This window comes from Trichechus manatus, unplaced genomic scaffold, assembly GCF_000243295.1.
Source record: "Trichechus manatus latirostris isolate Lorelei unplaced genomic scaffold, TriManLat1.0 scaffold00138, whole genome shotgun sequence".
Lineage (NCBI taxonomy): Eukaryota > Metazoa > Chordata > Mammalia > Sirenia > Trichechidae > Trichechus > Trichechus manatus.
The window spans coordinates 1744046-1759772 of NW_004444074.1; the positions used below are offsets into that span (position 1 = coordinate 1744046).

General features: G+C 43.7%; 1 protein-coding gene across 1 annotated transcript; it reads right to left on the reverse strand.

Annotated features, from left to right (window-relative positions):
* Nucleotides 1-60: 60 nt before the first annotated feature.
* On the reverse strand, nucleotides 61-15342 carry TMEM97 (transmembrane protein 97). The gene is made up of 3 exons (XM_004385383.3): nucleotides 15169-15342; nucleotides 2677-2821; nucleotides 61-1243 (listed from the first exon to the last, which is right to left on the reverse strand). Exons 1-3 carry the CDS (start codon nucleotides 15295-15297, stop codon nucleotides 984-986), a joined length of 534 nt encoding a protein of 177 aa, XP_004385440.2. The 5' UTR covers nucleotides 15298-15342; the 3' UTR covers nucleotides 61-983.
* Nucleotides 15343-15727: the final 385 nt, after the last annotated feature.

The window sequence follows — 15727 nt, forward strand, 5'->3', positions numbered from 1 at the left end:
GGGAAAACAGAGGAAATTGACTGGGATCCGTTTCTGTCATTTTCCATGTGCGTTCACAGATTTTTTTTTTTTTTTAGGGTTGGCTTTGAGTACAAATTTAGGGAAAGCTAATGAAACACCAAGCACGAATGTCCAGCCACCCTGTATGCACACACCGGACGGGTTGTACCCAGCTGCCCCTCCCCTACTTCTGAGAACAAGATGGAAGGAATGATTCAACTGTACTAGGCAGGAGAGAGCTAACCATCAGGAAGCACACTTTCAGGTCAGATCTGAGATAACTGACTTCAGAGGAAAGGGACTAGTAGGTTAGGTCTCTTAAAAATAGAAGACTAAGAATTGGAAAGATGAACAAGGTGACTTTAAAAATCTCTACTCCTGGGTTGACCTGCATAAGACAGAAACAACCCATTTCTGACAGAAAGTCATGCTTTGCAGAATGTTTTCTTTTTTCTGGGGCGAGGGAGGAAGGGGAAATAAGAAAACATAATTTTGGAATGAGTATAAGGGAGGCATAATTTCAAACTTGAAAATGGCCTGAAACATTCCACTATTCATTTTGCTGACTAGTGACACGCTATAGAGAATCATGAGTCAGGGGTTTAGTCACATGTATATTGTGGGTCAAACGACTCACGACCATGCTAAGTAGGCCATGTTTCTTGGAAGTTCATCCTGTCTCTGGTCTGGTCCTGCTCTTAGCAATCCTGAAATGGAACTTGGGGCACACAGTGAGGTATTTGGCACACTTCCTACAACCCATCCACCTCCCTCCGGCCAACCTCAGTGATCGGGCTGTTCATCCCAGTGCCCTTGCAAGGCGAGGCTGACTTGGCTCCTGTTAGCATCGTGCTCTTGTGCATTGCTGCTGATGTGTTTCAAATGCTGCTGAAGACATGGGTTCTGAGCAGTTTTCCACGTACTGGGTCTAATAGGAATATGCCTTATGGGCATCTTTTCCCTGAGACCAGGGCCTGTTTCCCTCATTTTTTCTTTCTTTTTTCTTCATACTTATAGTGGGGGCTCCGCAACATGAAAAGGAGAAGCGTGAGAGGGATGAGAAAGTAGGGGACATACACAGATACAAGGGTTAGTCGTTCATGGAAAGTTTTGGGTCCTTCTCCTTTGAAACCACTGGCTTTGGAGAAATTCTCAAATAGCAGCGTGGAGAGAACCGGAAATAAAGTGGTCATCGTGTGGACTGAGTAGATGATTGCAGGGGTGCGGATCCACTTGCAGCCTCCTAGTCAGTGGAAAAGGAAAGAAAAGCTCTATGTCTGTTCATGACTCTTTCCAAGGGCCAGAAGTGATATTCTCCACCTTGTCTCTGCTTGGCTGCTACCCTTCAGCTCAATCATTTTACTTCTCTAAGTGGAAACTCAGCAAATGGAAAAGTGAGTCTGTGTTATACTGCCCTATGTGCAAACTCCTATCTTTATGTAACAGCTTGGACGCGAGCTCACTAATTGCTGAAGAACCAAGGGTGGTGGCCCAGAATAAAACTGAAGAAAACTCTAAGGCAGTCAAAGGGCCTTTACCAGTTAAACCCATTTGTTCTAATAGGGGGGTGGGGGGACCTTGAGGTGTCTATTTGTTAAGGAATTATATATACCCACTCCTCACTTACCAACATGTTTATTTTCCAAAGACCAGGTCGTTAATGTGAAAATTGGCGTTATGCAAAAATGGAGGATGACCACATCAGATCACAAAATGTTATGTGGGACACATCCCTCTGGACCTGAGAGGTGGAAAATGTAGGTGGGCACTATTACGTCCCACTGGTCACGAAAGGCTTACTGCCAGACGTACATCGTTAATGTGCAAAATAGTCCGCTAGTATATTTTTTACTATTGTCATAAATGTCAAATGTCAGGTAACGAGATAGTCGGTAAGTGAGGAGTAGGTGTATAGGTGAGATGATCAACAGGTTCTACCAAAAGATGGATTAGTGATTCAAGGGGACTCCAGTGGGAAATAAGCATTTTCAGCTGTATAAGCTTTGTTACCAAGTGCATAGGTATGGCCATCTGCTTTATATAAGCATCAATTACATGGGAACACTGTAAGAAAAATTTTAAATGAGAGGTTAAACTCTTCAGGCATGAGCTTGATGCTACTGCTTTTAAGTCAGTATGATACCACCCAATGCAAGAAGATAAAAGCCAACTATAAAAGAAATTAATTCTGCAGGGGGAAAACAAAACAATAAAAAGAAGGAGGCCATCTTTAAAGTGGTCTCAGGTTTCAGGAGTATGAGAGGGATTTCTGGAAGACTGAGCAGCCATACAGCCCAGCTGACCAGTCTGGACTGTGCCGCTACAGGCCTCTGTCCAGCAGGCCCTTTTCCTTGGTCACTCCCACCCCCACTTCCTTTCAGTTATATACTACTTTCCTGTCTTCATACTCATCATCCTTACCTCACGTCACATCACTACCTCTTCTTTCTCCCCCACAGAAAGACATCAGCCCAAGCCACACTAATGTCCCTTTACGAGATCTATTCTGGCCATCTCTACCAAATCCTGTCTCTCTCCAGGAGCTTCCTCTGTCCACCCCTGACTCTTGTGGAGATGCTACAGGGAACACCCCCCTCTCTCTTGGAGATGCTTTCCCAAAATATTTCAGGGACCTGATTTCTGAGCAAAAAAGTGATTCTCCCACCATTTACCAACCTTTGAAGAAGGCGTATGTTGCAAAGGGAAAGAAAGGCAGCTGAAAAACAAGCTCACAAAGCAGGAAGGACTTAAACCACGTCGGGGGATCCTGTAGCAGAGGATCTTTGAACTCCTTAGCATACCACTGCTGCAGGTTTCTCAGCTGAAAAACAGAAGACAAAGCAATAACTAACAACAAATTAAAGCTATCTTGGCTGGATAGCTCAGCATCTCCAGCTCATCTGAAGATACATCAAGAGTCTCTCACTAACCAACCCCCTTGGCAGCAGATGGCACACCCTGGCTGGCTTTTGTGATACAGGCCAGATGGTCATTTCATAAAAACTCACCAGCTCTAACTCAAACGTTACCTTCTTTGTGAGGTTTTCCTTGGGTCTTCCAGCCCCTTTGTGCCAGCTGGCATTTGTTTGTAACTCCATGATAACACAGATCCAGGTGTGTTGCCCACTGTCAAGAGCAAGAGTATCTAGCACTTGGCAGGCTCAGGATGTTTGGTGAATGAACAAATGACATTTCTGCCAACATAATCATTCTTTGTAAAGAAATGATAGATGTGAAAGTCATCCTGACCTTTTTCCTTTCACAATAGCAACTAAGGGCCAAATTCCCTCAAATACAGAAATGAATTTAATTCCTTGCCCTTTGGTGGGGAAGAGCTATCTAACGTTCATGGAGATATGATTTTGGACACTTTTAATTCCAATATCTTAAATCAGTGCCTCATTTTTCAAAAAACAAAGTTGTCATCAAGTTGACTCCAACTCGTGGCAGCCTCGTGTGTGTCAGAGTAGAACTGTGCTCCATAGGGTTTCCAATGGCTGGTTTTTCGGAAGCAGATCACCAGGCCATTCTTCCGGGGTACCTCTGGGAAGACAGGAACCTCCAGCCTTATGGTTAGCAGCCAAGCGTGTTAACTGTTTGCACCACCAGGGACTCATTATTCTTAACTCCCCTAATTCTAAATTTTTTTCTTTTAGGATATTTATGGAAGAACAAGCTCTGCCCCAAACCACAAACTGTAACTTTTAGACTATGGCAAAGTTTCAGAGTTAGTGGTCCCAGTTCTAGCTTGGACCCACCCCTGCTATTACCCTGCCAAATAAAAGATGCAGACCCATGCTGACGTGACTGTAGGCAGAGGAAGGAAGCAGGAGGCTTTGATGCTGCTCATTTTGTGTTTTTAATAAGAGCCCAAAGCCTAGAGCTCTCCACTTAATGTGGACTACAGCAAATCTGTCACATTTAACCTCCTGGAGATAGCATTGTCCTGAACACCTGCCCTTAAAGCCAAATAACTCTTTATTGTGATTAAAAAGAAAAGCTCCAATGTAAGAATTTTGCATAAAATGGAAAATCCAATTTTCCCGTTAATTTTTCATCAAAAGACAAAGGCTCACTATTGTGAAATAATATGAGGCCCCATTGCCGATAGCCAGCTGTAAGCAAACATCCAGAAACAAACATCTGTTAACGTAATAGTTACTTTAGAGGGCTAGGCTGGATAACCGATTTATTGAGCAACTGATCTCTAATTTGTTACTTGCTTTGAAATTTAAATTCGTGACAATACTCTTTGCTTCCTTCTAAGCATTTTCCAGAATAGTAATGTGGAAGAAAATAATCATCAAGTTTAAGTCAGTGAACCGCTCCAGGGGCCTTCTCTATTTCCTCATCTGTAAAATGAGCATTTTCGACTAAATTTTTTTTAAGATCCTTTTTTGCTTTCTAGATTCACTTAAAAAACAAAAAACTGGAGGGTTCTACCTGCTTTCAAAGATTTATCACACAATTTTAAAAGCATTTTGGTCCACTTGAACAATTCATTTTTAATTCAATTTGTAGACAATCTCTCAGAGCCACCTGTTTCATAAATTGAGGCAGACCTGTCCTGAACGTCGCACGGTAATTTCTGCAGGCTGAGATTAGCAAAACTTAAAAATAATCTAATCAGTTGCTTAGCTGCCCCCTGATGCCAGACCAGGTCTAGACTGATGGCTGGGTGGAACAGAAAGCAGAGGCCCACAGCTGTGTGGTGATGAACATGGGACCTAGGGGACAGAGTGCCTGGCTCTGGGAAAATTCCTTAATCTCATTAAACTTGTTTCCCCTTCTATACAGGTGGGCTAATAATAGTGCCTACTTCACTACTGGTAAGATTTAATACATACACTCTCTTTTTAAAAAACTTTTATTGTGCTTTAAGTGAAAGTTTACAATTCAAGTCAGTTTCCCATACAAAAATTTATACACACATTGCTATGTGACCCTAGTCGCTCTTCCTATACTGTGACAGCACATTTCCTCCTTTCCACCTCAGAACTCCCATGTTCATTCATCCGGCTCCTGACCCTGTCTGCCTTCTCATCTCACCTTGGGGCAGGAGCTGCCCATTTAGTCTCATGTATCTACTTGAGCTAAGAAGCACACTCCTCGTAAGTATCATTTTATGTCCATAGTCCAGTCTAATCTTTGTCTGAAGAGTTGGCCTCGGGAATGGTTTCAGCTCGGGCCAACAGAGTCCAGGGCCTCGTCTTCCGGGGTCCCTCCAGTCTCAGTCAGACCATTAAGTCTGGTCTTTTTACTAGAATTTGAGTTCTGCACCCTACTTTTCTCCTGCTCCATCAGGGACTCTCTGTTTTGTTCCCTGTCAGGGCGGTCATTGGTGGTATCCGGGCAACATCTAGTTATTCTGGTCTTAGGCTGATGGAGTCTCTGGTTTATGTGGCCCTTTCTGTCTCTTGGGCTAATACTTTCCTTGTGGCTTTAGTGTTCTTCATTCTCCTTTGCTGGGACCAATTGATGCATCTTAGATGGCCGCTCGCTAGCCTTTAAGACCCCATATGCCAGTCACCAAAGTGGGATGCAGAACATTTTCTTAATAAACTTTATTATGCCAATTGACCTAAATGACCCCTGAAAGCATGGTCCCCAGACCCCTGCCCCTGGTACTCTGTCCCTCAAAGTGTTTGACTGTATTCAGGAAACTTCTTAGCTTTGGTTTAGTCCAGTTGTGCTGACTTCCCCTGTAGTGTGTGTTGTCCTTCCCTTCACCTAAGCTAATTCTTGTCTTCTGTCTAGTTTGTGAATACCTCCCTCCCTCCCCACCCTCGTACCATCAAAGAATGTTTTCTTCTGTGTTTAAACCTTTTCTTGAGTTCTTAAAATAGTGGTCTTATACAATATTTGTCCTTTTGCGACTAAATTCACTCAGCGTAATGCCATCCAGATTCCTCCATGTTATATGTTTCACGGATTCATCGCTGTTCTTTATCGTTGCGTAGTATTCCATTGTGTGACTATACCGTAATTTGTTTATCCATTCGTCCATTGATGGGCACCTAGGTTGTTTGCATCTTTTTGCTATCATGAACAGTGCTGCAGTGAACATGGGTGTGCATATATCTATTCATGTGACGGCTCGTTGCTCTAGGATGTATTCCAAGGAGTGGGACTGCTGGATCATATGGTACTTCTATTCCTAGCTTTTTAAGGAAGCACCAAATATCCAAAGTGGTTGTACCATTTTACATTCCCACCAACAGTGTATAAGTATTCCAGTCTCTCCACAACCTCTCCAACATTTATTATTTTGTGTTTTTTGGATTAATGCTAGCCTTGTTGGGGTGAGATGGTATCTCACTGTAGTTTTGATCTGCATTTCTCTAATGGCTAATGATCGTGAGCATTTCCTCAAGTGTCTGTTAGCTGCCTGAAGGTCTTCTTTGGTGAAGGGCCTGTTCATATCCTTTGCTCATTTTTTATTTTTTTTTATTTTGGGTGTGATTATGTTTTATCTTATTTTTTTATATAATTTTTTTATTGCACTTTAGATGAAGGTTTACCGAACAAATAGTTTCTCATTAAACAGTTAGTACACATATTGTTTTATGACAATGGTTAACAACCCCATGACATGTCAAGGCTGTCCCTTCTCAACCTCGGGCTCCCTATTACCAGCTTTCCTGTCCCCTCCTGCCTTCTAGTCCTCGTCCCTGGACTGCTGTGCCCCATTGGTCTCATTTTGTTTTATGGGGCTGTCTAATCTTTGGCTGAAGGGTAAACCTCGGGAGTGACTTCATTACTGAGCTAAAAGGGTGTCCGGGGGCCATATTCTTGGGGTTTTTCCAGTCTCTGTCAGGTCAGTAAGTCTGGTCTTTTTTTGTGAGTTAGAATTTTGTTCTGCATTTTTCTCCAGCTCTGTCCAGGACCCTCTGTTGTGATCTGGGTCAGAGCAGTCGGTGGTGGTAGCCGGGCACCATCTAGTTGTACTGGACTCAGTCTGGTGGAGGCCGCGGTAGTTGTGGTCCATTAGTCCTTTGGACTAATTTTTTCTTTGTATCTTGTTTTCTTCATTCTCCCTTGCTCCCAAAGGGGTAAGACCAGTAGAGTATCTTAGATGGCTGCTCACAGGGTTTTAAGACCCCAGATTCCTTTGCCCATTTTCTAATTGGGTTGTTTGTCTTTTTGTTGTTGAGGTTTTGCAGTATCTTGTAGATTTTAGAGATTAGACGGTGATAGGATTTGTTGTAGCCAAATTTTTTTTCCCAGTCTGTAGGTTGTCTTTTTAGTCTTTTGGTGAAGTCTTTTGATGAGCATAAGCGTTTGATTTTTAGGAGCCCCCAGTTATCTAGTTTCTCTTCTGGTGTTTGTGCATTGTTAGTAATGTTTTGTATTGTGTTTATGCCATGTATTAGGGCTCCTAGTGTTGTCCCTATTTTTTCTTCCATGATCTTTATCATTTTCGATTTTATGTTTAGGTCTTTGATCCATTTTGAGTTAGTTTTTGTGGATGGTGTGAGGTATGGGTCTTGTTTCAGATTTATGCAGATTGATATCCAGTTATACCAGCACCATTTGTTAAAGAGACTGTCTTTTCCCCAATTAACAAACTTTGGGCCTTTGTCAAATATCAGCTGCTCACAGGTGGATGAATTTACGTCTGGATTCTCAATTCTGTTCCATTGGTCTATGTATCTGTTGTTGTACCAGTACCAGGCTGTTTTGACTACCGTGGCGGTATAACACGTTCTAAATCACGTAGTGTGAGGCCTCCCACTTTGTTCTTCTTCAGTAATGTTTTACTTATCTGGGGCCTCTTCCCTTTCCGTATGAAGTTGGTGATTTGTTTCTCCATCTCATGAAAAAACGCCGTTGGAATTTGGATCAGGATTGCATTGTATCTGTAGATTGCTTTGGGTAGAATTGACATTTTCACAATGTTGAGTCTTCCTATCCATGAGCAAGGTATGTTTTTCCACTTATGCAGGTCTCTTTTGGTTTCTTGCAGTAGTGTCTTGTAGTTTTCTTTGTATAGGTCTTTTACATATCAGGTTAGATTTATTCCTAAGTATTTTATCTTCTTGGAGGCTACTGTAAATGCTGTTGATTTGGTGATTTCCTCTTTGAAGTTCTCTTTGTTGGTGTAGAGGAATCCATCTGATTTTTGTGTGTTTATCTTGTACATATATAGTCTTTAGAATGATACCTAACACATAGTAAATGTTAAAATTATTTGACTGAATGCAATTAACACATATTTTGAGAAATTCAAGTTTGATTCTATTAAAATATCAGAATGCAACTGGTCATTAATAAGAATTACTTATTAGGTAAGACAAAAAAGGGTCAGGAAACCATTTCCATTTATACCTGACTCACAGTTGTTGTCAGTTTAAAAAAATTCACCTGGCCTGAATACATGGATTTCTAAACCAGGGGTTGCTGCTGAAGAACAGGCTTGTCTCTACTTTGGAATGAGAGTGAAGACCAGATCTAGACTCACCTGTGTTTTCTCTGGCACTATTTTAACTGAAAGAATGCTACTCAGCCGCAGATGACACTATAAAATGTTTCCCCTTCCACGTCCTAATCCAAGTTAAACTCTTACTGTTTCATAGTACGTGAGAGTTTTTCCAAGTGTTGATTTAGCTCAAACCCAGAAAAATATTTAATTTGAAAATTTAGCCTGACCACTAACTATGTGATTTCCTGAAGGCTATTTAGTTCTAGGGAGAAATCATTCCTTCTACTTAGGGAGGGAGAAGACAACAGATGTTAAATTTTGGCGTTTTTCTAAGAGAATCTGAGAGTAACTAAAGTTTTTATTATTACTATTATTTTCTCCATAGAGAAGCAACAAAGCCATCACTCCCCACCCCAAAGCATCAAGAGTGAACAGTAAGAAAGAGAGAGAATGAATGAATGAATAGAGGCTAAAAAAAGTTAAACAACAGATGTTAGCAAGGATGTGGGGAAATTGGAACCCTTATCCATTGCTGGTAGTATTGTTTAATGGTATGGCTGCTGTGGAAAACATTGTGGCTGTTCTCTAAAAGTTAAACACAGAATTACCATATGATCCAGCAATTCCACTCCTAGGTATATACCCAAAAGAAATGAAAGAAGGAACACAAACAGAATACTTGTACACCAGTGTTCACTGCAGCATTATTCACAATAGCCGAAAGGTGTAACCAGCCTAAATGTCCATCAACAGATGAATGGATAAATAAAATGCGTACATACATACAATGGACTATTACTCAGCTATAAAAAGAAATGAAGTCCTAATACGTGCTACAACATGGATGAACCTTGAAAACATAATGCTGAATGAAACAAGTCAGTCACAAAAGGACAAATATTGTATGATCCCACCTACATGAAATATCTAGAATAGGCAAGTGTATAGAGACCAAAGTTTTTAGTGGTTAGCAGGGGTGGGAGGAGGGAGGGGAAAAGGAGGACTGCTTAGGGGACACTGAGCTTCTGTTAAGGGTGATGGAAAAATTTAGAAACGAATTATGGTGACGGCTAAATAATATGATAAACATAACATCTACATGTGAAGAATGTTGAAATAGCAAATATTTTGTTACATACATATTTACTACAATTAAAAAAAAGCGTGAAAAGACACAAAAGCCTTTCAAACCAGGATTCGACACCCCCCCCCCCCATTCCTGTTCTGCTAATGCTGAGCTAATGCCTTCAAACATCATCAGTCTCTCTTTCTCTTTCACACACATACACATACACAGTTTCTGGCCAGATCCTGTTTGCAGGGGACCTTGCCCTTTTACAGTAAGTCAACATTAAAAAGATAAAGCTTGGGACATCCCAGTTAATTGGCCTAATAATGTCTTTAGTGCCTCTGTTCTACCACCTAGTTCACTGTGTAGTGCCTGGGGTCTTGAAAGCTTGCAAGTGGCCATCCAAGGCACAACTGGTCTCTGTTCACCTGGAGCAACAGGGAAAGAGAGTCAGGAATAGGAGGAGGATATGGAATGTGTGGCTAATTGCCTCCATGAACAACCGCCTCCTTTGCCATGAGACCAGAAGAACTGGATGGTGCCTGGCTACCATTACTGAACATTTTGATCAAAGATTCCATAGAAGAATCCTGATGAAAAGGAGGGAAATGCAGAATTTCAAATTCTCATGGACTCCAAACTTCCCGGGGCCATGGAGGGTGGATGAACCCCTGAAACATCTGTCCTGAGATAGTAACAGCAGCTCAAAAGATTAGATAGGAAGCTTAGGGGGCAGTGAGTTTACGTTAATGAGGGAAGAACAACTCAGAAAAAGAGGCTGAGAATGGTTGCATGTGATGGTTAAGGTTGTGTGTCAACTTGGCTGGGTCATGATTCTCAGTGGTTTGGGAGTTATGTAATGAAGTAGTTTGGTAGTTGTGTAATGATGTAGTTATCCTCCATTTTGTGATATAATGTAATCACCTCCATGATGTGATCTGATGTGATCAGCCAATCAGTTTTAAGGGGCATTTCCTCAGGGGTGTGGCCTGCATCCAGTATATATAGATGTTTTGGCAAAGCACACTGGCTTTTACTTGTTATGGATACTGCATCTGCATCGTCATCATCTGACCTCCACTGCTTGGAACTTAAGCCAGTGGCCTGTCATACTACCTGCCAACCTTGGGATTCATCAGGCTCTGCAGCTTGTGAACCAACAGCCTGCCATATTACCTGCTGATCTTGGGTTTGTCAGCCCCTGCAGCTACATCAGTCAGGAGAAGCCTTCAGCCTGATGCCTGACCCACAGAGTTGGGGCTTGTCAGCCTCTACAACTGCATGATTCATTTCCTTGAGCTAAATCTCTCTACATATATATATATATATATATACACACACGCTTCACTGGTTTTGCTTCTCTAGAGAAACCAGTCTAACACAATTGCACAACTCGCAGAATGTAATCAATGTTATTAAATTGTACATGTAGAAACCACTGAACTGTTGTATGTTTTACTGTGTATATTCTCAACAACAACAAATAAAGATGATACAACTTTACCAAATCAAATAAATCCATTGCTGTTGAGTCATTCCAACCCATAGCAACCCTACAGGACAGAGTAGAACTGCCCCATTGAGTTTCCAGGGGGCAGCTGGTGGATTCGAACTGCTGACCTTGGTTAGCAGCCAAGCTCTTTAACCGCTGCGCCACGAGGGATCCTACCAAATCAGATATATAAGTTTAAATGGGGTATTGACGATGTTGGGCACATTTTAATTGTATCTTGTGAGTAGTGAGCAAGAAGGACTTATGGTAATGGCATATTCAGAAAGGATAATGCGGTGTGATTAATTACTTTTATATATGGCCTTTCTAGCCATGGTCTTGTAACTCCCACCCAGGTGATTAGGCGGGACTGTGTGATAAGGTAATTGTGGCCCACCAAGGGAATTGGTCAGTTTTGCCTTAAAAGAGAGCCAATTCCAGAGCAGAGAGGGAGAGCCCACCACCTCCAAGGAAGGAGAGCCCAGCAGCAGAGACCTGGCAGCAGGAGTCGGCAAGGTGGGCTTCCCGGCCCACGGAGAGAGAAAGCTGAGTGCCTTTGGGCAGAGACTGAGGGCCAGGGAGAGGCGTGCCTGTGAGCATGGCTGGGAAGAAGCTATCCTGATGGAAGAACTATATCCTGAGTGTTCCTGAGCCTGAAATGTAACTGTTACTTACTTCCCTAATAAGCCCCATAATTGTGAGTATGGTCTGTGAGTTCTGTGTGGCCAGTGCAATGAATTATCGAACCCAGCAGAGTAGAGAGTGCTGTGAGAGGGACGGTTGGTGTCAGAATTAGTAATGATAGCAGAGAGAGGAGGCATGCTTGACCTCTGTCTCTTGGGAATCAGCCTTGGGCTATTGATCTTGATTCCCATTTCCCCTTGTGAGGCTGGAGGAGGTCAGACACTGCCCCCAAGCCATTGTCACAGATAAACCAACAGCTGTTAAGTCTGGAATAGCTACATGCAATAACATGCTAATTATTGTTGTTGCAGAGTAGAACTGCCCCATAGGGTTTTCTTGGCTGTAATTTTTATGGAAGCAGATCATCAGGTCCTTCTTCCATGGAGCTGCTGGGTGGGTTTGAACCACCAACCTTTCGGTTAGCAGCTCTGTTGAGCCACCAGAGCTCCTACATACTAATTGCCAAGTATTAAAGGGACCAGTCACATCAGAGATTGCAAACAGGCAGCCTGCCTGAGTTCTGTTGGTCACCGAGGTTTTGAGTATGTGGCAATAGTAGGCTCTTCTTTCTTCAGGAAAACTAGTAACTAGTGCAGAGGTGCGATTACCCCTTTTGAATAAGTATATATTACCTAGCCCTATGTGGTAGACTGAGTAATGGCCCCCAAATAATGGCGATCCAAGTTTTAATCCATGGAACCTGCAAATGGTACCTTGTGTGACAAAAGGGACTTTGTAACTCATCCTTTGTGATGAGTTAAGGATCTTGAGATGGGGAGATTATCCAAGTGGGCCTTAAATGTAATCTCAAGTAGTGACCTGATAAAAGGGAAACAGAGGGAGATTTGACTACAGAAGAGAAGAAATAAATGAGATGGCAGAAGTGATACAGTCACAAGCCAAGGAATGCTGGCAGCCACCAGAAGCTGGAAGAGGCAAAGAATGGATTATCCTCCAGAACGTCCAGAAGGAACCAGCCCGTACCCACACCTTGATGTTAGCCCCATAAGACTCACTGCAGACTTCTGACCTCCAGAATTTTAAGAGAATAATGTTGTGTTGTTTTAAGCCACTAAATCTGTGGTAATTTGTTACAGCAACAAGAGGAAAGTAATATACCCTGTATATGTTTAAGCTTGCAATTTAACCCAACTCTCTTATTTGACATTTGCTACTACAGAACTGACATGCCCAAGACTCTCAGCCAGTTCTTGGGAGAACAAAGTTCCCAGACTGCAATCCAATGCTCTTGCCACACACTACCTATGCCTTTCCCGTGGAAAGGGAGGTCAGAGGTCTTCCCAGTTATGCTTGGTTCTAGAAGCAAAGAAAAAAGACTATGAGGTGGGGACACATTGCTGAGTAGTGGCCTTTAGCCTTTTTGGGGAGGGTTAGACCGCCTGGAAAAGTTGATGGAAACTATAGACTCTCATCCCAGGAAACACAAGGCACATACAATAATCCGAGAAGCTGGACTGTAAGAAGAACATGGCATCAGGACTGTTGGAAGACTCATCAACAACCTGTGATATGCAGATGACACAACCCTGCTTGCTGAAAGCAAAGAGGACTTGAAGCATTTACTGATGAAGGTCAAAGACCACAGCTTTCAGTATAGATTACATCTTAACATAACAACCGGACCAATAAGCAACAGCATGATAAACAGAAAAGATTGAAGTTGTCAAGCATTTCATTTTACTTGGATCCACAATCAACGCCAATGGAAGCAGCAGTCAAGAAATCAAAAGGTGCACTGCATTGGGCAAATCTGCTGCAAAAGACCTCTTTAAAGTGTTAAAAAGCAAAGATGTCACTTTGAGGACTAAGGTGTGTCTAACCCAAGCCATGGTATTCTCAATCGCCTCATATGCATGTGAAAGCTGGACAATGAATAAGGAAGATTGAAGAATTGATGCCTCGGAAGTATGGTGTAGGTGAAGAGTACTGAATATACCATGGACTGCCAGAAGAACGAACAAATCTGTCTCGAAGTACAGCCAGAATGTTCCTTAGAAGCAAGGATGGTGAGACTTTGTCTTACGTACTTTGGACATGTTATCAGGAGAGACCAGTCCCTGGAAAAGGACATCATGCTTGGTAAAGTAGACGGTCAGCGAAAAAGAGGAAGACCGTCAACAAGATGGATTGACACAGTGGCTGCAACAATGGGCTCAAACATAGTAACGATTGTGAGGACGGCACAGGATCGGGCAGTGTTTCATTCTGTTGTACACAGGGTGGCTATAAGTTGGAACCAATTCGACGGCACCTAACAACTAACAACAGACCCCTGGAAAAATTGATGGAAGCTACAGATGCTCATTCCAGAAAACACAAGGCACACAGGATTCTGCATATACCATTGCAGGTTTACAGATGTCAGGTTAAGAACGCTGGCTCTGCAGAGAAAAAGCATTTGAAGAGGAGCAGAGGCAAAATCAAATCTTGGCGTAGACAAGTCAGTCTTGCCAACAGTTCTCGAGACAGGTTGGAGAAACATAGAATTGAGGATAGGAATTCCATGGAAGAAGGTTGCAGGGTCCAGAAAAGACAAGACCAGGGAAACGAAAACTGTAGTTCTGAAGAAAAGAAGCCTTAAAGTTGTTGGTAAAGAATGCCAAGAAATGGGGCTTTTCAACTTCATTTCTACCGAGGCAATCAATTTCACTCTAACCCAACTGAAAGGGCCAATTTGAAAAAGGTACCATTAATTTTCTTCAGAACTTTTGAAGTTACTGGATCCTAAACTTGAACTAATGACGATCTGTAACTGGCCAAGCAGCACAAACCAAGGTGCTTAAACCTTTAAACAAAACAAACCAAAAACAAAAAAACTCGTTGCCGTGGAGTCGATTCCGACTCTTAACTACCCTACATGACAGAGAAGAACTGTCCCATAGGGTTTCCAAGGCTGTAAGTTTTTACGGAAGCCGACTGCCACATCTTTCTCCCGCAGAGCGGCTGGTAAGTTGAACTGCTGACCTTTCGGGTTAGCAGCTGAGCGCTTAACCAGTGCGCCACCAGGACTCCTACTAAACCTTTAAATAGGTCTAATTCTACTTGGATTACTTCTTTGTGATTAGACTGGGATGTTAAAGCTCTTCCAAAAAACACTTTAAACAAAGCCAACACGTGATTTAGACACTGTTCTTCCTGGCTTTCCTCAAATACTAACAACTAACCAGAGATGGAGTGGGCGAGCCTTTAAAAGGAACAAAGTCTGCGCCCCCTGCGGCTTGCGGGAAGGGGCTGGGACAGAAAGAAGAAACCGACCTAAGACTAGTTGATGGGTAAGCAGGGCGCCGGCGAACGGGCAGAACGCCAGGCAGGCGGGGGTAGGGTGGTGTGGCGGGTGGAAAGGTGGGCCGAATCGGAACCCCGAGTGGATAAAGGCGGAGGGGTAGGGGGCGCTCATGTGGGACGCAAGGGCACGACCGCTGCGCACGGAGGCCTCAAACTCGGCGACCGGAGGGCCAGGACCGACAGGGCGCCCCTCACCTCGATCGGGTAGAGTTCGCGCGGCAGCAACGCCTGGAGGTCTATGAGCAGGGTGACGGGGATGTGGGAGAGGAAGTAGACGCCCAGCAGCCACTCCAGGCCGCGCCTGACGCCCAGAACCCCCATCATCCGTTGGTTGAGCCAGACAGGAGCCAAGGGTGCGCTCGCCTGAACCAGCCGACGTGGGAAGACGGCGGAAGATCTCGGACGCCCAGGCCACCGCGCCGAGGATCCGCTCCGCCCCTCTGGGTGCCTACGCAGGCCGCGCCCATTGGCCGGCGAAAAAGCAGAGGAGCTCAGAGGGGGCGGGACTCGCTGCTGGGCGCATCCATTGGCTCATCTGAGTGTAACGTGTCTCGAAGTCGCTCCCGCAGACTGTTTCCATTGGCCACTGGGAGCCCCGATGGGGCAGAGGTGGGGTCTTTGCCAGCCACGTCCTTTGCTCTCCCGGCAAAAGCGATTTATCCCGGATGCAAGGAGGCGACGGCTGGCCGGGGTCTTCGTGCGTGGTCTGCTGGGCTGTAAAGCGGTGCACGCTCTGGAGAAAAGCGGCGGCTTC